The sequence below is a fragment of the Eleutherodactylus coqui genome, chromosome 8 (genome assembly GCF_035609145.1).
Source record: "Eleutherodactylus coqui strain aEleCoq1 chromosome 8, aEleCoq1.hap1, whole genome shotgun sequence".
Lineage (NCBI taxonomy): Eukaryota > Metazoa > Chordata > Amphibia > Anura > Eleutherodactylidae > Eleutherodactylus > Eleutherodactylus coqui.
Window position 1 is genome coordinate 140,000,384 of NC_089844.1, and position 21,739 is coordinate 140,022,122.

The 21,739-nt window shown below is 47.0% G+C and overlaps 1 protein-coding gene across 4 annotated transcripts in view; it reads left to right on the forward strand.

Moving 5' to 3' along the window:
- The window catches only part of TSC2 (TSC complex subunit 2), a 49,426-nt gene extending 27,893 nt beyond the window's left edge, over window positions 1–21,533 (forward strand). Inside the window, exons 26-42 of one of the 4 annotated variants that reach the window (XM_066576560.1) lie at window positions 2,799–2,921; window positions 4,696–4,860; window positions 5,024–5,182; window positions 5,321–5,421; window positions 6,240–6,413; window positions 6,945–7,160; window positions 9,911–9,979; window positions 12,783–12,937; window positions 16,209–16,696; window positions 17,233–17,311; window positions 17,402–17,488; window positions 17,664–17,850; window positions 18,688–18,827; window positions 19,367–19,445; window positions 20,188–20,279; window positions 20,374–20,472; window positions 21,013–21,533. In XM_066576560.1, coding sequence (XP_066432657.1) covers window positions 2,799–2,921; window positions 4,696–4,860; window positions 5,024–5,182; window positions 5,321–5,421; window positions 6,240–6,413; window positions 6,945–7,160; window positions 9,911–9,979; window positions 12,783–12,937; window positions 16,209–16,696; window positions 17,233–17,311; window positions 17,402–17,488; window positions 17,664–17,850; window positions 18,688–18,827; window positions 19,367–19,445; window positions 20,188–20,279; window positions 20,374–20,472; window positions 21,013–21,174 — 2,575 coding nt within the window. In that variant the 3' untranslated portion in view covers window positions 21,175–21,533. The remainder of the gene's footprint in view (window positions 1–2,798; window positions 2,922–4,695; window positions 4,861–5,023; window positions 5,183–5,320; window positions 5,422–6,239; window positions 6,414–6,944; window positions 7,161–9,910; window positions 9,980–12,782; window positions 12,938–16,208; window positions 16,697–17,232; window positions 17,312–17,401; window positions 17,489–17,663; window positions 17,851–18,687; window positions 18,828–19,366; window positions 19,446–20,187; window positions 20,280–20,373; window positions 20,473–21,012) is intronic. The other 3 variants (XM_066576561.1, XM_066576562.1, XM_066576563.1) reach the window with 3 other exon arrangements.
- Window positions 21,534–21,739: the final 206 nt, after the last annotated feature.

Sequence of the window (21,739 nt, forward strand, 5' to 3'; positions counted from 1 at the left end):
GGCTACTTTCATCGATGCACCAAAGGGAACCTGTCAGCTACCTTGAACCCTATAAGCCAAGCTTATGTGAGTTTAAAGCTGACTTGCTGAGTCCAGGAATGTAAGTTTTTTTTTTTTTGTTTTGTTTTTTTGTTTTTTTTTTTATACTTGCCTTCCTCATCTTCTTCTTTCCACCCCTTCTTTCCCCTCCAACCCCGTTGTCAGCACTCAAACCTTAGCTTATGAGGTTTAAAGTAGCTCGACTGTTTCTTTTAAGGTGCCTAGACGTAGTAGATGAAAGTTGGCCAAACCCATCAAGAAGTGAGTTCTGGAAACCAGACTAGACTGAGTCTTAGGAGTTAGGGCTACAGGAGAAAGTCTTGTGACCGCTCTGCTCTGAATGGCTGAGAGGGTGCAAGAGGAGGAGGGGCTTATGTGATCAGGAAGTTGGTCTTTAGCTCCCTGATCAACTTGCACGCCCCAGGTCACTGATATTTAATATGTAAAGTATGGATTCCTTTAAATCTGCTGCTCGTCAGTCTTTTTATATTGACACTTCCATGAAATAGGGTCACTCTGCATTACCTTGACGCCTCCAATATATTCACAGGTGGATTTCTTGGCCTTTTTCCTGCTGCATTTCAGTTGCAGGGCTGCTTTCTTGTCTTTATTTCATTTTAACTGTTTATTTTTCTATAAAATGTCTTTTGTACTTTATCGAAAGGAGCATTTGTGCGCTGCGGATATTGATACATCGAGTCTCCTCAGCAGTTAATTACAGAAGTGGTGCAAGTTCTGCTGTTCAGTAGTTTAGCTTCAGACTGGTTCAAAATGTTAAATTATATTCCTGGCTTCGCCGCACCTTTCTGAAGGTAATGAAAAATTGGGGAACTGCATAGCCTGCAATTCACTGGTATATTATGATCCATAGATTTATTCAGCACAGCAGCCATAACAGATTTTGATTCCCTGCCTGCAGTTTATAAGACTGTTTTGTTTGTTTTTTGGTAACTGTCCCCAACACGCTTCGCCTCCATTCAGTTACGATTGATCGTTTGTGTAAAAGCACAGAATGGATTACCGGAGCTCCCAGGCATCTGTTGCCCGACAGATCGTCACATGTTAAATCACCCTTAATTAATATTGTCTAGTAGATTGTCCACATTTTAGGGTACTTTTACACGGACCAACTGTCAGTACAGGCCGTAGGGTACTGGGTGAAGGAGTGCACTGACAGCTGGATCCTCTGAAATCTGCTGTGGGTACACAGCTAATATTGGGTCAAAATCTGCACAAATGGTGTCGCTTTTTGGATGTGGAATTTCCATTGCTGACATTTTGCAGCATTTCCACCCTGTGTAAACACACCTTAAGGCCTCCCTCACACAGGGCGTTTGCAAAAACGCAGCGTTTTTCAACGCTGCGTTTACTGCAGATTCCGCCCGGTTTCAGCAGCGCTGGCATACTTTATGCCAGCGTTTTGGCTGCGGTTTCAGCACAGCTGAAAACACAGCCAAGGATGCTGAAAAGGGGGGGGGAAAAAAAAGCAATACTCACCTAGCCGCTGCAGTCCGGGTCGCGGCCGCTGGTCTCTGCCGCTGATCCGGGCTTCCCCTGTACACCCAAGTCTATTGCCGTAGGCCAGGTTTGAGAACTCCGCCTCCAGCAATAGAGTGCTGTGATTGGTTGTCGGCGCTGGCTCGATGCCCAATTACAGCCCTTTATTGACTGTCTCAGCCAATCAGAGCTTGCCGGTGCTGATTGTCTGAGACAGTCAATGAAGGGCTGTGATTGGGCATCGGGCCGCAGCGGCTAGGTGAGTATTACTTTCTTTTTTTCTCTCTACCTAGCTGGGACTGATTTTTGGGGTAGGGCTTCTATTGCAAGCCCTCACTCCGAAAATCGGTGAGCGGTTAACGCTGCCAAAAACGCGGCACCAAGTGTTGCCACGTTTTCAGCAGTGCTAAAACCGCTGCCCATTCATTTCAATGGGCAACGCAGGGCTGAAAACGGCCAAAAATAGAACTGGCATCGCTGTCAAAGCGCAGTGTTGGGAGGCGCTGCGTTTTCAGCCCTGTGTGAGCAGGCCCATTGAAATGAATGGGAGTGATGTACAGCGTTTAGCGCTGGGCTGAAAAGGCAGCGCTAAATGCTGTACAAAACGCCCTGTGTGAGGGAGGCCTTATTAAGGCAACTTTTTTTTTTTTTTTCACTTCACAGCCAATCAGGGAAAACATTACAGATGAGAAGGAAACCTTGTAAATCATTGGTTTCATAATCTGCTTTTTTACTGACTTGCATCAGGCAAAAATTGTGCGAGCTTTCTCGCCCGTGTGAAGCCACCCTTGGTCAGAGAAGGTAATGGATCTCGAATTCCCTATTAACAGGACTGACTTGGGACAATTCTCAAATGCCATGTACAGGTGCCATTTCTAGACTATTGGAGCCTAGATTAAAAGAATTGCTGTGCTTTTTGCTGTTCCCTAATATTTCCTATAAGGTATCTACAGCTGGGGGAACGCCTCCCAATTTCAGCCACAACTGACTCCTATGATGACTTTGCTGTTTTTTTTTCTTCTCATTTTGCTTTTTGCCCTCCTCATTTGTTGCATTTATTTAGTTGTGTTTTTGTTTTCTGTTTCTCCCTCTATGGTGTCCCCCCACGGGCCTTCTGATGTACCCACTCTTCACATCTATACACCTTCATCCTTTTGTGTGGGTGAATACTTTCTCCCCACGTGTGAAATATGGGCTGGGCTGTGGGCATCATTGCCCCTCTTTGGTTTTACCATCCTGCGGGGTACTTCTTGAATGGGTAGCTTGAAGCTATCTAAACAAACCAAGCCGGGCTTGAGTGACTCCTCCCCAGTGAAGGAGATGAGAGACCTTTCCAATGCCTTTCGATCTCGCAGCATCAGTGTGTCGGAACGTGCTGCATACAGGTATAGGGGGCCGGGCAACACTGCCCTTACACTGGGATATTGAATGCATGCCAGGGAGACTTGCATGGCAAACCTAGACACTAGTGCCTATTCTGTAACCATTCCTGAATCGGAGAGCCCTAACACCACCCAATGCACGTTTTATGTACCGAAACTACTGGAACAAATTTTCTAGTAGAGAACTTAACATGTATGGGGAAAAGACAAGAGTGCGACCTCGAAGCATCACATGGGACACCAGATCATCCCTACTCCTGTTTCTGGTATACCTTTTCTAGGACCTGCCTAGACTGAGTGCCATTTTCTACTGGTGGTCTGGCTGCACTCTTCTCTTTAGGGGAGGGGGTGGCATTGTAGAGTTAATTGTCATATGGTTGGTGCATGATTGATTCATATTACCATTGACACAGGTCTGTGGATCATGACTTGGGTTATTCTAGTATTATCCCTCCCAGCTGCCTTGGGTTTCACCCACTCAATTAGCTAATCCCATGCCTGCCGATCGCATAAAATCAAGGTCTGGTATGCGAGGGCGGTATACAAATTCTTTAGTAAGTAGAAATACACTGAATGGCCCCTTTATTGGAGATCCCAGTTTTTTCAGGATTGACCTTTATGGAAATTACACGTGACACCGGAGTGCAGCATACAATCACGTGACAGGTTTTCCCATGGATCAGTTTCAATGAGAATCTACATCTTAAATGGGAGAATTTAGTGATCGGAGCAACTTCAAACAAGACCTGGTCTCCAGCAAAAAGATGGACAGAAATCCTCACCGAAAAGGGTCAGAGGAGGATGTCAAGAATCCTTCTGACTAATGGGTGACGCACAGTCAAGAGCAGCTGAATACAAAGCTGGTGCTCCAACGAACATGTCTGAACCCAGAACTCGCTCAGATGGGATATAACAGCAGACGACCTGTTAACACTGTTGTGCCTAAGAAACAAAGGCGAGACTCCGGGGAGGCAAAAGAGAGCAAAACTTGTATCGCTGAACAGTGAAAAAACCTCTCCTGGTTAGATGGATCCAGATTTCTGTTCCATCATGCGGATTGGAGGTCAGAATTTGGCGCAAGCAGCACTAATCGATGACCTTCCTGTCAGGTTGGTGGAGTAACGGTGTGCAGCAGGTTTTCTTGGCATATACTGGGTACTCTGATACTTGTGGATGGACGTCGTGATGACTTACTGCCATTCTAAAGGCCAAACTGTTCCTAGATGGGTGCCTTTTTTAAAGTGGCCATTCAGTGTATAATCAACAAGATATCCAGTTACCATGCAACTTTGCAGTTACTTCGAGTACCTTGCTTTACTTACCTCTTACTGGGTTGTACATCCTTAAAATTAATCTGCTGCCGCCCCAACTAGTTCATATTGGCTATATTGAGTACACTTTGTAGAAAATGTAGCATTTACTCAAGGCACTTTATATTAGGCTAACATAGGAAATAAGACTCTCTCTCAATGCAGTGCATTATGGGATCTCAGAGCTTGACTAATTCTATGTGGCTGGCAACTTAGAATGGAGTTCTGGATAGAGAAGAGTTCTCTAACTCGGTCACTGCACGATAAGTAAAGCAAAGTATTTGTAGCGTTACTCCAGGTTAGACGATGCAAATTGGAGCTGCCCTTTAAGGTGGGATAGGAAGTGGTATTGGAAACCTTCCACGGTGGCATTTGATGGCTCCACTTGCTCTTTCAGGGTTAAGTCATGCTCGTACAGACCTGCCCAGAAGTGTTGCAGCAATATAACACGTCACTGTTTTGTACAGCCGGATGCAGACCTCCATCACCAGCTCGAGTCTGAGCTCAGCCGATGAGAGCTCCATGGCCCAGGCCGACGACAGTCTGAAGAATCTTCACCTAGAGCTAACTGAGATCTGTCTAGACATGATGGCCAGATATGTGTTCTCCAACTTTACAGCAGTTCCCAAGAGGTGAGAACAGCAGTCATTAAAACGTTACAGCCGATGCCATAATCCTCCATCTCTTGAAAGGTCTCGGCCAACTTTCAAAAAACCTGCCAAGGTTTTCATAGGTCCAAAATTCCCCATATAATTGTACCACTATAACTGTATTTGCTGCCAATGTCTGTTGCAGGTCTCCAGTTGGAGAGTTCCTCCTGGATGGTGGAAGAACCAAGACCTGGCTGGTTGGGAACAAACTGGTGACTGTGACTACCAGTGTAGGGAGAGGCACACGTTCTCTCCTTGGCTTGGATACTGGAGAAGTCCCGAAGGAGGGAGATGCCGATGTCAGGTAATGGCTTGCACGAAGCCAGCTACAGCTCCATTATTCTCCCATGTTCCGCACGATATTCTGTGCTGGCTTGTGCACCATAAGTTTGGAGTGAGACATAATATGAACATCATGCATCTGTTTTTGTTTTTTTTGAAGCACGTCTATGCAAACAGAATTCAAAGAAGCTTCTAAGATCGAGCAGACGTTAAGAAAGCAGGGTATGCAAACGCCACGTCACAGAGTCCGCTCCATGTCTGGTGAGCTCATGTCATTGGGGGAGAACGCCTCTCTTTAGGATCTTTCATTTTGGGGTAATTGAGAAGGTGTGGGTTATCTTCTGAGAACACCCGGAACCATGGGACAGGTTTCCACGGACAGCTACTCTTGTCACGTCTGTTAATCCTATCACACAGGAGGGGTCATTCAGTGAATGGCGGTGGAGCATGCCGGAGAGTCCTCTGTTTACACGGAAAAGCCATTGTTTGGTTTGTTTACATAATCTGAAGACAAGCGATAAAGGAAGAATAGATTTTTGTCATTTAGTCACTGGAAGTGTTTACATTGAATGCTAATCGTTCCGTGTAAAGGCCCATTTAGACGGGACGAATGTTGGGCAAACTGTCACACTCGTCCCCACACATACTCTGTCGTGCTGCTGCACGGGAGCTTGTATCGCTGGCTCACAGTGGGGCAGCTGCAAGAGATTTCTCTCCCCCGCCCTTCTCCATTGATTTAACATAGCGGCTGTTCAATACTGAACGGCTGCTATTTACACTGAGCAATCAGTGATCTGCTCATCGTCCATCGTTTATGCTGCATCCCCCTTTTAGCTACGTCTAGTGCTGAGCATTTCCACTGTAGACAGTAAAACGGGATCTCCAGGCTTCACAGTGATGTAAATATTACAAAGTTTCATGAGGTTACATGTGCTACTACTGCAAGGAATATATAGATTCATATAATGACCAGTTACGCTTTAAGATCTCTGCTTGCTTTCAGTTAATAACCTGTAGTTGTGGGGTTTTTTTTTTTTTTTTACACTTTTGCCTCTAGTTCATGCAGTGATATTTTTCAGGTGGTCATGGACTACGAGCCGGATCTGAAGGTGGTACGCGGTCTTCACCTGGTGGAACTCCAGGAAGCAAGACTACTCGTAGGGTCCAGGTGAAGAAAGAGAAGGCTACACTGGCTGACTTTGTTCCAGTGCTGACACAGGGCTGGGCAGAGATACTTGTCCGTAGACCTACAGGTAAGCCAAATGGCATATGTTTTGTTATTTTTTCTTGCATAAGGATTAGCACCCTAGCATGTCGGACTCTAAGAATCGGGGTACACTAATTTGTTTCTTACTTTCGAAGAGCCTTTTTCCTCTTTTGTTGGTGTCCTGTTGGCATCAGTGCATTAAAGGAACACTAAATGTAGAAAATTGGAATATTGTCTCATATTGCAGACATATGTAAAGAAATCTACAGGAAATTAACTATTTTATGTACTGTGGGGCAACTGGCTGCTGCAGGAGCTCTCCCCCACTACTATCTACAGTAGACAAAGAACTTAAGCTCCTCCCTCTTGATGAGCTCCACCTTGATCTTTCAGCTGTCAGGCATAAATGGAACAGAGGAGGGTTAAGTGTTTTCTGCCAGATTTTTATTGCTGTAGGTTTTCTTCATAGCTAAATTCACACTGTATTTGTCATATAGAAAGACTCTGTACATAGACTGCAGGTTTCTGAAACATAACCCTGTGCGCATTCATCTGTGTCATCCTACCATTTCCCTAGGTAATACCAGCTGGCTTATGAGCATAGAGAATCCCCTCAGCCCCTTCTCTTCAGACATTAACAATATGCCCCTCCAAGAACTGTCTAATGCCCTAATGGCAGCCGAGAGGTTTAAAGAACATCGAGAGACTGCACTGTACAAGTCCCTGTCCATGCCCACCTCCACCCTAAGCTCCACTGCAAGCAAACCCACCCTCCTCCAAAGATCCAACACAGGTAAGTAGACACAGGAAGAATTCCTGAATTTTCAGAAGTTGCCGTGTGTGTGTACATGAGGAAAAACCCTATCTGCCCATTATATGAGTTGTAGTCTGCAGTTTTCCTCCTTTAGGTTCAGTCTCTAATTCTCCGTTTTCCCTGAGCTGGCGGGTATAGCCTGCTATTATGCGGTCGCTATACACTGCACACAGAGGGGAGGAGTACATCTTTATTTCTTTGTAGCACACCTTCATAAGGAACAGCATCATGCTGGACATAGTACAGCACTAATGAACAGTGTAGATGTGATTTCTGTAGCTGTAGAATAGTAAATCACTTACTGAAAACTGCAGCAACATCTGTGAGTCTTCCTGCTTTCTCCCTCCTACAACTCCCTCCTACAACTCCCTCCCCACTCCCTGCATAGATATCTATGGGTAGCTTGATAAACACATTCCCCTCCCCCACTTCCTGTAATGTATTTTAATGTCCGTTAATACAGGCAGTTAATGGCAAATAAGGAGAGCGAGCCAAACTGGCCAGCACTTCAGATGGATTTTTCAGCACAAAAACTTTTTTTTGGGTAACGTGACTTGCACTTTTGCCAGTTATTTGGCAATGTACTATGAACTAGAAACTTGGCTTGTGCCCTGTATATATTATTGGTCATTAACCCTTTGCAATCCAATTTTGGATTCAGGGTTTCCTAGGGGACTTTCTCTTTCTGCCATTATACAATGGCGCTATCTGCTGGCTAGAGCTGGTACTGCGGTATGTGACATGCTGGAGAGGCACCCGACAACAGAGCGGCCAGTAATCTACAGTAAGAATACCCTGCTGGATGTCTTCTGACATCGGAGCTGTACAGGCTTGAATCAGAATGTCTTTAGACATCAGACAGTGGATTGGAAAGGGTTGCGGGTCTCTAAGTTTTTGTAATTGCATCAGCTGCGTTCTGACTGTAGGTTACAAATATTGCCAGGAATACGAATTGCGGTGTATACCCAAACTGCGGGGTGTTTTATTCATCCTGACTCTGTTGCCTTGATGACTATCGCTTAAGGAGTTGTCTAGGACTAGGAGACAGGCGTTACTTCATTTACAGAAACTGCTCCTCTCCTGCACATGGGCCATGGCTGGTATTGCAGCTCAGCCCATTCAAGTGCTTACAAACTACAGTTACTTACACTGTTTTAAGAGCCTTTTACAAAAGCCGATGACCGGGTGAACTTTCCTGTTTTTGACCTGATTGCCCAGTGTGAAGTTGCAGAGCAATCAAATGCTAAAATTCTTGTTTTTGTCAGTTGCACCTTTTACGCAGGCACAAAAATTTATCTTTTTTTTTTGTGCACCATCCCTTGTTAACAGGGGATCTGCCACAGTTCAGGTAATCACTCATTGGAATGAGTTAACCTCTTCTATCGTACAATGATTGGATGGGCGTAGGACGTGAGTGTAAAACGTGCGCCAGTTGACGACTGTTCGGCGTTCATAGCAAACAATCTATGTAAAAGGACCCTTGTTTATAAAAGCAATACCGTTTTTGTATATTGGTTGTGTTCAGTATTGCAGTATTCACTTAAATGGGTCTGAGCTACAGTACCAAATACACAGCCCATTAGTAAGATTGGCTGTGTTTATAGAAGTGATGTAGAGATCCCTTTTAATCCTTGACATTAGAGAGCTGCCTTATGAGCATTGTTGAATGCAAATCTTAAAGGCTATTGAAACCATTGTGCATGAAAAATCAATACACATCTTAGGTTCCTGCGGGAAAAAATGTGTTTTGCTTTTTTTCTGTTTGATTTTTTTCTTTAGTTTTCGTTCTCGTTCATTTAGAAAGCCTCATACTTGATTTGCAGGCTTTCCCACTTTAAAGTTTCTGGCTGGGGGTGTTCTTATCACTGATCTCCTGATCTCATGAACATAAGCTTGGCTGCCTTCCCCTCTCATATTTCAGAGGCTGTGTTGCTGAACCACACCCACTTAATACTACACAGCTAGCTCTTAATCTTCTTTGAGCAGCTGCTGGTCCTGTTTTCCATCATTACTAAGAGCAGAAGATTTCCCTGGAATGAATTACAGCCCTTTGTAATAGTTTTCTCTGATCTCTATCCTGATCCTCTCCACCATCCACTAGCACTGTCATATAACCTGCTGTAATAGCTCAGTGGAAAGGCAGTGAATGCACATTCATGAACAGGGGAGCTGGATAGAGGAGGAGCTGAGAACCATACAGACTGGAGGACTGAAATCTTAGCAAACTCTAAGACAGTAGAATTCTTTTTTTTAACAGATATCACTTACAAATTGTTTGGTTTATAAGTCTTCATTTTCAAAAAACCACACTGATTAAAGAAAGTGTTATGGTGTACATAGCCTTTAAGCGTGGCAGCCACCTTCTCCTTGGAGTCAGCAACTTGCTATAGACTGTAGATTGCATCCTTGGTCGAATCATTGCTGATGGGCTGTAAGGGCAACCTGGGGTTAAATTCCCCATGACTATGCTGCGCAATCTAGGCGATTTCGCATTCCGTATTCTATAAGGATACTTCAAAATTCCAAGTGCGCTTTAATGGGGTTGTCAAGAGTTAGAAAGACATAGCTGCTGTCTTACAACTAATTTCCAGTCGCAACCCATGGACAGGTGCGGTGTGATTGTGGAAGAAGGCGGCCATGTTTTTCTAACCTTGGACAACCCCCTTTAAGATTCCTTGCTTCAGCAAATTGATTCCATCTTGCAATCTGCTTTTCCTCTCCCATTGCAGTGGCTTCTATTTCTCTCGCCTCCCAGTCCAGTGGTCAAGGAAAGCTGCTTAGGAGCATATCCTGGGCAGGTATATATACTGCTGCGAAGGACGCTGCAGAACTGTGTTTGACCCATTTGCCGTGTGCCTGTATATTAACCAGAGATTTACCTGGTTCATCTGTTTCCTGTGTGCTTACTGCTAATAGGGATGGGGGATAAAAATAAAAACACGTTAATGACATGGGCTGCTTGTTCTGCACGTGAGCTGGCTGGCCTGCGCAGATTTTGGAGAACGCTACAGCTTTTTCTAGACCTCTTCTGACACTGCATGCTGACTTTTGCCAGCCTGGTACCTATCTATGAATAAGCAATATGGCAGCATTGTAGATGGCGTGGCGTGATCACTAACATCCATCAGTACCCACATGATCTCCTGCAGCCACCACTAGAGAGAGCTCTGTATACTGTTAAATTCTGTGTACACTGTCTGCGGTGAGCTCCCCCTAGTGGTCACTGCTGGTAGACTGTTTTATCATTTTTTTTTTCTGTCTATACAGGGGAGTTATGCCTAAAACTAATCGGCACAGAATTTTGCACTCATTTAACATTAAAAGCAAAAAATGGTGTTGGTGACTATAAAATTCTACATAAATGAAGAAATGACGAGATCGGAGATGCAGGATGAGGGTTCATAAGACGCTTCTGTAATCTGTGCTTTGCCTTGTTTTAAATGTTAATTGTCCCATTCGTAAGATGACTGATGAAGGGATTGTGTAATGTGGAAGTATCAGAATGTCACATCAAAACTGAAGCCTTGATGCCTATGCTAACGAAAGCTAATGTGCTGAAGGTTAGGTGCTAGGCAGTGGAAAAACCCAACCGGTCTCTTCCCTTTGGCTGAGACTACACAGCAACTCTTGACACATGAAGTCCCACTCTTGCCTGCAGCAAAAGTGGCATATCTTGAAGTTGCCCTCTTCTATAGTGGATGATCCTAAGCGGGGCCAGCTCTAGTTTTATGTGGGCCCTTGGGCAACATTCTCAGTGGGCCTATTTGCAGCGTGTCACCACACATGCAGCACTAAATCTGCACCAGCAAGTACAGTGACCATATAACGGTAGATATCAACTCTACGTAGGGGCTTTGCAGACCATATAAGTGATTAGGCTACAGTTACATCCAGTGATCACAGGTGATGTACTCTCTGACTGGAGTTAAGTTGCCCTTTTCGTCTGTATTTGACCCAGACCGCCATGACTACTTCTCCAGGCCACAACTTGTCTCTCTGGAATTTAACACAGACATCTTTTTGGTTCTTTGCTTTTCTCTCATTATCCCTACTTTTCCTAAACTTTTACACAATTGCCCCTTTTTATAGTACCCAAGATAAGTGATGTAACCTGTGGTACAACACAGTAGTACTGTCCCAATTTTTGTCCCCTCTGTAGGCCCCACAGACTAAAAGTGCCACCACTTGGCAATAATGTCTTCACTCATTATTAATGCATTCTACTTCCAGTCAAAAATGCTGCCCCTTTTCTCACCATTCATGAATAATGCCCTCTTTAAGAAATAATGTCCTCAATTTATACGGGAGCATTATTTCTGAAAGGACTTTTATGGTATAGTTTTCCAAAAAGATGCAAACACACTTGGTCATAATGTGGGGAGGGCTGGGGTGACTGCTGTGCCTAACCCAGCCGCCTGGGCCCCTCTGTGACCTATCTCTCAGACCAGCTCAGTGGGCCCCAGTACCTGCCTTGGTTTGCCCGGTGCTGATGCGGGGCATGATCCTACCCCTTATATCTGCAGTGCACCCCTTGTAAAACTAACTTCCAGCATGCTGGGTGTTGTAGTACCTAGAGAACCATAGGATAAAAACCACTACCCTAGGTCACGGAGTGCTAGATAGAAAGGGGGGACTTGGTGTTTATATAGTGCCAACGTATTCCGCAGCGCAGGTAATTTTATTTCATTAGTACCTTGAGCCGGCTACCTGAACCAGGCGAGGATTAAGCCTGCAACCTTCAGGTTGTGAGCAAGAGCTTAGGACTGCATTTTGCTGCCTTAACGCTCTCAGTGCTACACTGCTACCATCTCATGTGGGGCAGCCATTGTAATTTGGATGTTATGTAGGAATTTGTAGTCTATTATTGGACAAGCCCAACTCCCTACATCACTCCCAAATCACAACAGGGGGTCTTCTGTAAGACTCACAAAGTGCAGACGACTCAGTTGACGTTACAGACCCATTTATACACAAAGATGATCGGTCAAAAGATGGCTTTTGAGCGATCATTTTGCATAAACTACTAATTGGTAGTTCTCTGAATACATTCCCTTTGTTCTGCCGCGGGGCTGACAGCTGAGACAATGTTATCAGCGCTCCACAGGCAAAACACAGCGTGAAGTCCCTACTATCAGCTCTTTTGCCAAACGATGGATTTTATGCCGAACAGAAGATCATCGTTCGCAAGAAAAGTGAAAGATGGGCACATTTACATGCAACGATTATAATGATGGCTTTTGAGTGATAACCGTTGGGTGTAAAAGGGCCTTAAATAGTAGTGTTCTGTTATAGCCCTCTTATGTAGAGACCCGTATATGCTGCCAGAGTATCTAGATTAGTCTTCCTGCGCTTTGCTGAGAATTATGTGGGTTCATGTTAAAGAAAATGCTTTCTCATGTTTGCGTTAATTTGCTCTGCAGCTTCTGTCATCCATCCTGGGTGGAAAGGAGAAGCCATTTCTTCCCATAAGATAGTATTGCAGGGTTTTCGTGCTCATCATTAGACTGTGCATATAGAATTAGGTGATACTTCCACATTTGTTCTTAAGGAATAGTATTGATTAGCAGTAAGTCTGGTGTTCTCATTACTTCCTCCTTATAGAATCCTCAGTTGTGCCAGAGGAAGGCTCCCAATTGGACGAAGGAGATGTGATGTCCCCAAGTGGCTCTCAAGAGCTGGACGAATTTGAGGCTGTGACCAATGATGATACCACCAGTGAAGACAAGACTGACAAGAAAACTGAGGGGATCAGCAGGGTGAGAAGCTTGTAAATTCACCCTCAAAACTTTTTTTTTTTTTTTACATGCTGTGTTGATGTACATGTATGAGCTGACAAGGTGAATTAGGGAAGAGGGGGTAGCAGCAGCAGCTGCTGTGAGCAAAGTTCTACCAGGTTGACCTGATAAACCAGAATGTCTTTACAAAATCATTTGTAAACGTTATAATACTGCCCCACCCCCACCCCTGTGTGCAAGAATAGTACTACTAGGTTACTGCCCCCCCCTATGGGCAAGAGTAGAGCTGCTAGGTTACTGCCCCCCCCCCCCCCCCCTATGGGCAAGAGTAGAGCTACTAGGTTACTGCCCCCCCCCCCCTCCCCTATGGGCAAGAGTAGAGCTACTAGGTTACTGCCCCCCCCCCCTCCCCTATGGGCAAGAGTAGAGCTGCTAGGTCACTGCCCCCCCCCCCCCCATGGGCAAAAGTAGAGCTACTAGGTTACTGCGCCCCTCCCCCCCCCCCTATGGGCAAGAGTAGAGCTACTAGGTTACTGCCCCCCCCCCCCCCCCCCCCTGGGCAAGAGTAGAGCTGCTAGGTTATGGGCAAGAGTAGAACTGCTAGGCCACTGCCCCCTCCCTAATGGGCGAGAGTAGAACTGCTAGGCTACTGACCCCTCCCTAATGGGCGAGAGTAGAACTGCTAGGCTACTGACCCCTCCCTGATGGGCAAGAGTAGAACTGCTAGGCTACTGCCCCCTCCCTGATGGGCAAGAGTAGAACTGCTAGGCTACTGCCCCCTCCCTGATGGGCGAGAGTAGAACTGCTAGGTTACTCCCCCCTCCCTGATGGGCGAGAGTAGAACTGCTAAGCTACTGCCCCCTCCCTGATGGGCGAGAGTAGAGCTGCTAGGCTACTGCCCCCTCCCTAATGGGCGAGAGTAGAACTGCTAGGCTACTGCCCCCTCCCTAATGGGCGAGAGTAGAACTGCTAGGCTACTGACCCCTCCCTGATGGGCGAGAGTAGAACTGCTAGGCTACTGCCCCCTCCCTGATGGGCGAGAGTAGAACTGCTAGGCTACTGACCCCTCCCTAATGGGCGAGAGTAGAACTGCTAGGCTACTGACCCCTCCCTGATGGGCAAGAGTAGAACTGCTAGGCTACTGCCCCCTCCCTGATGGGCGAGAGTAGAACTGCTAGGTTACTCCCCCCTCCCTGATGGGCGAGAGTAGAACTGCTAAGCTACTGCCCCCTCCCTGATGGGCGAGAGTAGAGCTGCTAGGCTACTGCCCCCTCCCTAATGGGCGAGAGTAGAACTGCTAGGCTACTGCCCCCTCCCTAATGGGCGAGAGTAGAACTGCTAGGCTACTGCCCCCTCCCTAATGGGCGAGAGTAGAACTGCTAGGCTACTGCCCCCTCCCTAATGGGCGAGAGTAGAACTGCTAGGCTACTGCCCCCTCCCTAATGGGCGAGAGTAGAACTGCTAGGCTACTGCCCCCTCCCTAATGGGCGAGAGTAGAACTGCTAGGCTACTGCCCCCTCCCTAATGGGCGAGAGTAGAACTGCTAGGCTACTGCCCCCTCCCTAATGGGCGAGAGTAGAACTGCTAGGCTACTGCCCCCTCCCTAATGGGCGAGAGTAGAACTGCTAGGCTACTGCCCCCTCCCTAATGGGCGAGAGTAGAACTGCTAGGCTACTGCCCCCTCCCTAATGGGCGAGAGTAGAACTGCTAGGCTACTGCCCCCTCGCTAATGGGCGAGGGTAGAACTGCTAGGCTACTGCCCCCTCCCTAATGGGCGAGAGTAGAACTGCTAGGCTACTGCCCCCTCCCTAATGGGCGAGAGTAGAACTGCTAGGCTACTGCCCCCTCCCTAATGGGCGAGAGTAGAACTGCTAGGCTACTGCCCCCTCCCTAATGGGCGAGAGTAGAACTGCTAGGCTACTGCCCCCTCGCTAATGGGCGAGGGTAGAACTGCTAGGCTACTGCCCCCTCCCTAATGGGCGAGAGTAGAACTGCTAGGTTACTGCCCCCTCCCTAATGGGCGAGAGTAGAACTGCTAGGCTACTGCCCCCTCGCTAATGGGCGAGGGTAGAACTGCTAGGCTACTGCCCCCTCCCTGATGGGCAAGAGTAGAACTGCTAGGCTACTGCCCCCTCCCTGATGGGTAAGAGTAGAACTGCTAGGTTACTGCCCCCTCCCTAATGGGCGAGAGTAGAACTGCTAGGTTACTGCCCCCTCCCTAATGGGCGAGAGTAGAACTGCTAGGTTACTCCCCCCTCCCTAATGGGCGAGAGTAGAACTGCTAGGTTACTCCCCCCTCCCTAATGGGCGAGAGTAGAACTGCTAGGCTACTGCCCCCTCGCTAATGGGCGAGGGTAGAACTGCTAGGCTACTGCCCCCTCCCTAATGGGCGAGGGTAGAACTGCTAGGCTACTGCCCCCTCCCTAATGGGCGAGGGTAGAACTGCTAGGCTACTGCCCCCTCCCTAATGGGCGAGGGTAGAACTGCTAGGCTACTGCCCCCTCCCTAATGGGCGAGGGTAGAACTGCTAGGCTACTGCCCCCTCCCTAATGGGCGAGGGTAGAACTGCTAGGCTACTGCCCCCTCCCTAATGGGCGAGGGTAGAACTGCTAGGCTACTGCCCCCTCCCTAATGGGCGAGGGTAGAACTGCTAGGCTACTGCCCCCTCCCTAATGGGCGAGGGTAGGACTGCTAGGCTACTGCCCCCTCCCTAATGGGCGAGGGTAGAACTGCTAGGCTACTGCCCCCTCCCTAATGGGCGAGGGTAGAACTGCTAGGCTACTGCCCCCTCCCTAATGGGCGAGGGTAGAACTGCTAGGCTACTGCCCCCTCCCTAATGGGGGCGAGGGTAGAACTGCTAGGCTACTGCCCCCTCCCTAATGGGGGCGAGGGTAGAACTGCTAGGCTACTGCCCCCTCCCTAATGGGGGCGAGGGTAGAACTGCTAGGCTACTGCCCCCTCCCTAATGGGGGCGAGGGTAGAACTGCTAGGCTACTGCCCCCTCCCTAATGGGGGCGAGGGTAGAACTGCTAGGCTACTGCCCCCTCCCTAATGGGGGCGAGGGTAGAACTGCTAGGCTACTGCCCCCTCCCTAATGGGGGCGAGGGTAGAACTGCTAGGCTACTGCCCCCTCCCTAATGGGCGAGGGTAGAACTGCTAGGCTACTGCCCCCTCCCTAATGGGCGAGGGTAGAACTGCTAGGCTACTGCCTCCTCCCTAATGGGCGAGGGTAGAACTGCTAGGCTACTGCCTCGTGTGTCCAACTACATAATCTTTCATGTTTTTTGTACAGTCGTCCTCCACATCCAGTCAAGAAGAATCTACATCCCACCAAACAGAGTCAGAACTCGGTGGGATCCCTATAGAAGGTTCTACACGTGAACTTCCCTTCCAGCCCTCTCAAACCCTGAGCAAGTCGAGCTCATCCCCTGAACTTCAGACCTTGCAGGAGCTGCCCAAGGAACCTGATATTAAAGACCCTATCCAAACTCCTGCTCCAGAACCGAAACCTCTGCTCCAGAGCCCGAGCATAGAGCCTACACCCCCCAGCAAACTGGAAGAGGAGAGCTCTGTGACGGTAACCCCAAAACCCGAAGCTGGTTCTAGGTTGGAACCAGGATTACCCCAACAGTCTCCGCAGTCTCCAAGCGGGTACCGTCCCAGGGGACATACCATCTCCGACTCGGAGCCTTCCAGACGAGGCAGAAGGATTAACATTGATGCTTTCAAGAACAGCACTAAGGCCACTAAAGCGGAGAAGGTGCCTGGGATAGACCCAAGGTACGGTAACTCTAGAGGACCTGTTTACGACCTGATCACTGGGCCCCGATGTTCTTTTGCTCAAAGTGGCTAAAACTGAGGCTGATTGGTCAGTTTCTGCAGGTTTCCATTCAGTTGCCCCATTCTGTGCTAAACAGCACTTTCCAGTACAAAATGGTGCTAATGAACAGGAACCTATTGGTCTCCGTTTCAGCAGTTTTCTGTCATGCCCTAAAGAGGTTCTGTCCAGGGGTTCCATTTTCAGGATTTTAAAAATCTATTGTGACCCCCTATACAGAGCCTGAGAACTCATTAGGTTCTGAGTTGGCTAACTATCTGATCAGGGTCTGTCTGTGGGATCCCATTGATTGACATTATGATTGTGACCGAATTCTCATCCCTGGTGCAGGATATGTTACACTTGTCATGAAATAGAATGAGGTTGTCACAGCCACACTAAGATGAGGGTGCAGGTACTTCATGAAGATGGCTGCATATTGCATATAATGGGGGTCTCTACATGCTTCATGATAGATATATATTTTTTTTCCTTCCAGCTTTGTATTTTTACAGTTGTACCATTCGCCTTTTTTTGGGGATGAGTCTAACAAGCCCATACTGGTTCCAAATACTCAGGTAATTCCCACGGACATCCTTCATCAGGGTCTGTTAGCTGACTTACCCATCTCCCATTCAAGCCTAATCCTGGTGCCTTTTACCTTCTAGACTTTTGAAAGAACTATGAAACTTCTTGACCAGATCCCGTGCTACGACACACACAAGATAGGGGTCCTGTATGTCGGAGAAGGGCAGGTAGGTGTCCGCTCTTACTGTCTTTCATAATCTGGAACGTTTTATAGATGGACCCAGTGACCTATAGACCCTCTGGAGAAGGCCCCCCCCCCCCCTTGTTGTAAGGCTGGGTGGGGGTATCGGGGGTCGTTTTTTATTTTTCTTCTGAGGCCATTTAATTTGCTTTATGATAAAGGTCAGCAATGAGCGGGCCATCTTAACCAATGAACATGGATCGTACCGGTACACTCAGTTCCTAACCGGGCTGGGAAAGCTGATTGAGCTGAAGGACACTCAGCCGGACAAGATATTTCTTGGAGGATTGGACGGATGTGGTGATGATGGGCAGTTCACCTACTGTTGGCACGATGACATCATGCAAGGTAAGGCAACACCCTGGCTCGGTCAGGAATAGATGGCATCTCATTCTGGGACTTGTAGTTCCTCATCAGACATTGTTCAGTGTGTTATCTGGACAGCCTTCAGTTTTCTCTTTATTTGGGCAGGATTGGGGGCAGTTTGAGAACGAATTGCCCAGTTATCAGGGCACACTGGTGGCTTTGGTAGTAAAATTTGTGTCCTATAGGGATATAAGGATGACCTAGAGTGAGGTTTTCCTCCCAAAGAACGTCTCAGACACTCTGCCCGGCAATTCATTTGGATGGTCAATGTGTAATACCACACTTCTCCTGCAGAGGCTGTTGAAAACAATGAGGGGAGATTTATGAAGGCTTTACACCAGAAAACGGGTGTAAAAAAAAAAAAGTCGCAAAGTTTGGCTCAAGTACCGCTTGCTCAGAAACTTAGCGACTTTTCAGCCTTTTGCTCCTGCTTTGCCACTTTTGGGGAAAGTGGGCATGACTTGTCAGCAGGGGGCAGGTTTATGCATAATTTCCGCCAGAAACTGCCATGAATTTGTGCCAGAAATGTCTGCCTAGTTGAGACCAGGCGTACACTTCTGTGAAGGGGCACGGATATGCTCAATAATCAAGGAAGTGTGCATGTCTATGTATTAAGCGCACTGTGTGCTGGGGAAATTACACTAAGCCCAGTGCAGAAAACGCCGGGAGATTACCCCCAATATGTCCAGCGACTACTTGTAGAAGGCCTGGCAGGCAGAACCTGCAATAATGAGCTAATGGCTGGGCCAACTTCATTGTACTGTAAACTGATATATTGATGCGACGACCCCGCTAACGTTCTCCGCACATCTTATTCAGTCATATTCCAGATCACTACGTTGATGCCCAACAACGAGATAGACCCGTACCGCTGCAACAAGAAGAGACACGTTGGCAACAACTTTGTAAATATAGTATATAATGACTCGGGAGAATTTTACAAGCTGGGAACTCTTAAGGTAGGTCCATCTCCTTCCTCCTCGGCCTGCTCCTTACTTGGGGTGCTTCCAACACGTGGAAGAAAATTCACCACAGACAAATTTGTATGTCTTACATAGTATGTTAGGCTGAAAGACACATGTCTATCCAGCTCAGCCCATTACTTTCTAGTGTTGATCTGGGGGAAGGCATAAAACCCCAATAAGGGAGAAGGCAATTTTCCTTAATTAAGGGGGGGGGGAGGGAAATCCTTCCTAACTCTAATCTGGCAATTGGAATAATCCCCGGTTCACCGACCCTTCTGTGTAATGAGCGACTATAACTTATAATATTGTATCGCTCAAGAGAGGTGTCCAGGCCCCTCTTGTACTCTTATCAGGTCCGCCATCACCACATGCAGATTTTGATGTGTATTTGCTGCAGATTTAGCCATCAGCAATTCCTTGTCAAAATCCACATGGAGGACCTGCAGATTTTGGCTGTGGTAAGAATCTCCCGCCACGTATGAAGCAGCACCCTTGTATGCTTGGATGAATGCTTCATCTCATTCCTTCTCTAGGGTCAGTTCAACTTTGTGGATGTGAACATTCAGCCCTTGGATTGTGAGAGCAACTTGGTGACCTTACAGTGTCGGAAAGGTAAAGTTACGTTTTTCTAGTTAAAGGGCTTGTACCAGAATTGCCTCGGATAGGTGACGAAAGTTTGATCCTTGTGGATCTCACTGTTGGGACCCCCACTGATCTCAAACAGGAGTCTAATGAAGACCTCTAGCCTCACTGCAGGCTTTCTGCACCCCCCTGCATTGAGAAGATTGAATCGAATGGCAGTTGCGCATGCTCTGCAACTGCTTCATGCTTTCTTGCATTGCTTTGTCCTGTAACCCCTCTTCCCATCAATGAAGTCTCAGTGAGACAACCACCAATCAGGATGGCAATTCTGGTACAACCTCATTTAATGGCCATGGATAGCAATTTTATGGAGTTTTTCCACAGTAAGTAGTGCTAGCCCCAGTGGGGGTCCCAGTAGTCGGATATTGATGCAAGGGTCTGATGCCTTCTGGAATTTTGACACTTGTGAACCAGTGTCTGGTAGGGAAATGCAAAGCATATGCCTTTAAGTAAATGGTGTGATGTTGCAAATTGTGATGCAGTGCTGGGTTGCACCATTGTGTTAGGCATTCATGTGGGTCCTACTGATATCTGTATGTAGGCAGCAGATCCATGCATATGTATGCTTTGTGCAATTACTCACCACCACCACTAGGGGAGTTTGGAACAGCGCTACTTGCATTTGTGATTCCCAATGCGTATAGGACACCCTGCTGCAAACGTATGTTCAATCGGCATAAATCTACTTGCGTATATTTTCTTTCTCTCGCAGACATGGAAGGACTTGTTGATATATCCGTCGCTAAGATTGTGTCCGATAAAAACCTGCCGTTCCTAGCCCGCCAGATGGCGCTGCACTCAAATGTGAGATGGATTGCTGTTTATCGAGTTCCCTCGTGTTTTCTGCGCATGTATTGCATTAACTTCTGAGATGTGATGAGTTTTCTTTGGTTTTTAGATGGCTTCGCAGGTCCATCACAGCAGATCGAATCCCACAGACATTTACCCTTCTAAGTGGATTGCCAGGCTGAGGCACATTAAGAAAATGAGACCAAAGGTAAGTGCGCTGCCGGGTGTTTTGTTTCACTTTGGTTCTTGGGAGCTCACTGAAGAGGTTTTGTGGATTTTGAGTGCTGAAAGTTTCTTAGCAGCGCCGATTGTCATGGCTCCCTACCAAGGCTCATTATATTAGGATCCCTCATTGGTGAATATCCACCATTTTTAGCATTCCACTTCTGCCTTCACATTTTGGGCTGATTAATTCCAGAATCTATTACAAGGTTCAGAGCTTTGTTCTGTTAGCTACACACCCCCTGCTTCCCATGATGGTTACTTTGTGTATGCAGTTAGCTCCCCCTAGTGGTGGCTGCAGGCAGCCAGATTACACTTGTTTGAGGTAAGCTCCTAAACTCCCACTAGTAGACACTGTGTTGTGTTATCAAACGCTGAGGATTTAAAGGGCTTTTCCAATTTCAAGACTTTGTCCTATCCACAAGCTAGGAGACGTCTGAGTGCTAGAGATCTGACCTCTGCGACCCTTGGGGATCCTGAGCTCAGCACACCAGTGTCTTCAGTTGCTATCTTATTTTTCTTCTAGATTCACGAAGAGTTGTTAGAAATGAGCGCAAACATGCCTTACCCCATGCATAATCTGAACAAGCCGCCGCCGCAAAACCCTCCATCTGCCAGCGGCTCTTTTGAAACTGGACAGCGAACTCGGCTCATCTCAACTGTGGACGATTTCACAGAATTTGCCTAAAATTGTGGGCAGACTAAGTGAATGGTACGTGCAACGGGCCTGACAGAGGGGGTTCCTGCTGAAAGCACAGACTATTACACTGAACACAAACCTTCTGCTCTGGGGCCTCGTGGCGCACCAATAAGAACCGGACGTTTTAAGAGACTGGAATCTAAATTATTTTCGATACTGGAAGAATCTTAATTTATTAAAGACTTCACCTCTGCAATGTGTTCAGCCCGAGTCACCCGGACCGCAGGAACCGTACCATTTGGTTGGACTTGCAGGATAAGCTTTACGGCTTTAGGTTTTTTTGGTAATTTTTTTGTTTTTCTGCATCATTTCAAATTTAAAAAATACAAAAATTTTTAAAATCCTAATTTTGTTTGGATGGAATTGATTATTCCTGAGGCGGCTGCTACACAAGTCACTGGACTCCAATCAGAATTATCCCGATTGCTGCAGTCACAGCCAGGTTTTGGAATTTAATAGCAGGAAAAATAGTGTCTGCATGATGATCAAGTAATACCCTGTGTGACCCCTGCAGAACCCGCTACATACTGCTGCTTCCATTACCACATAGTCA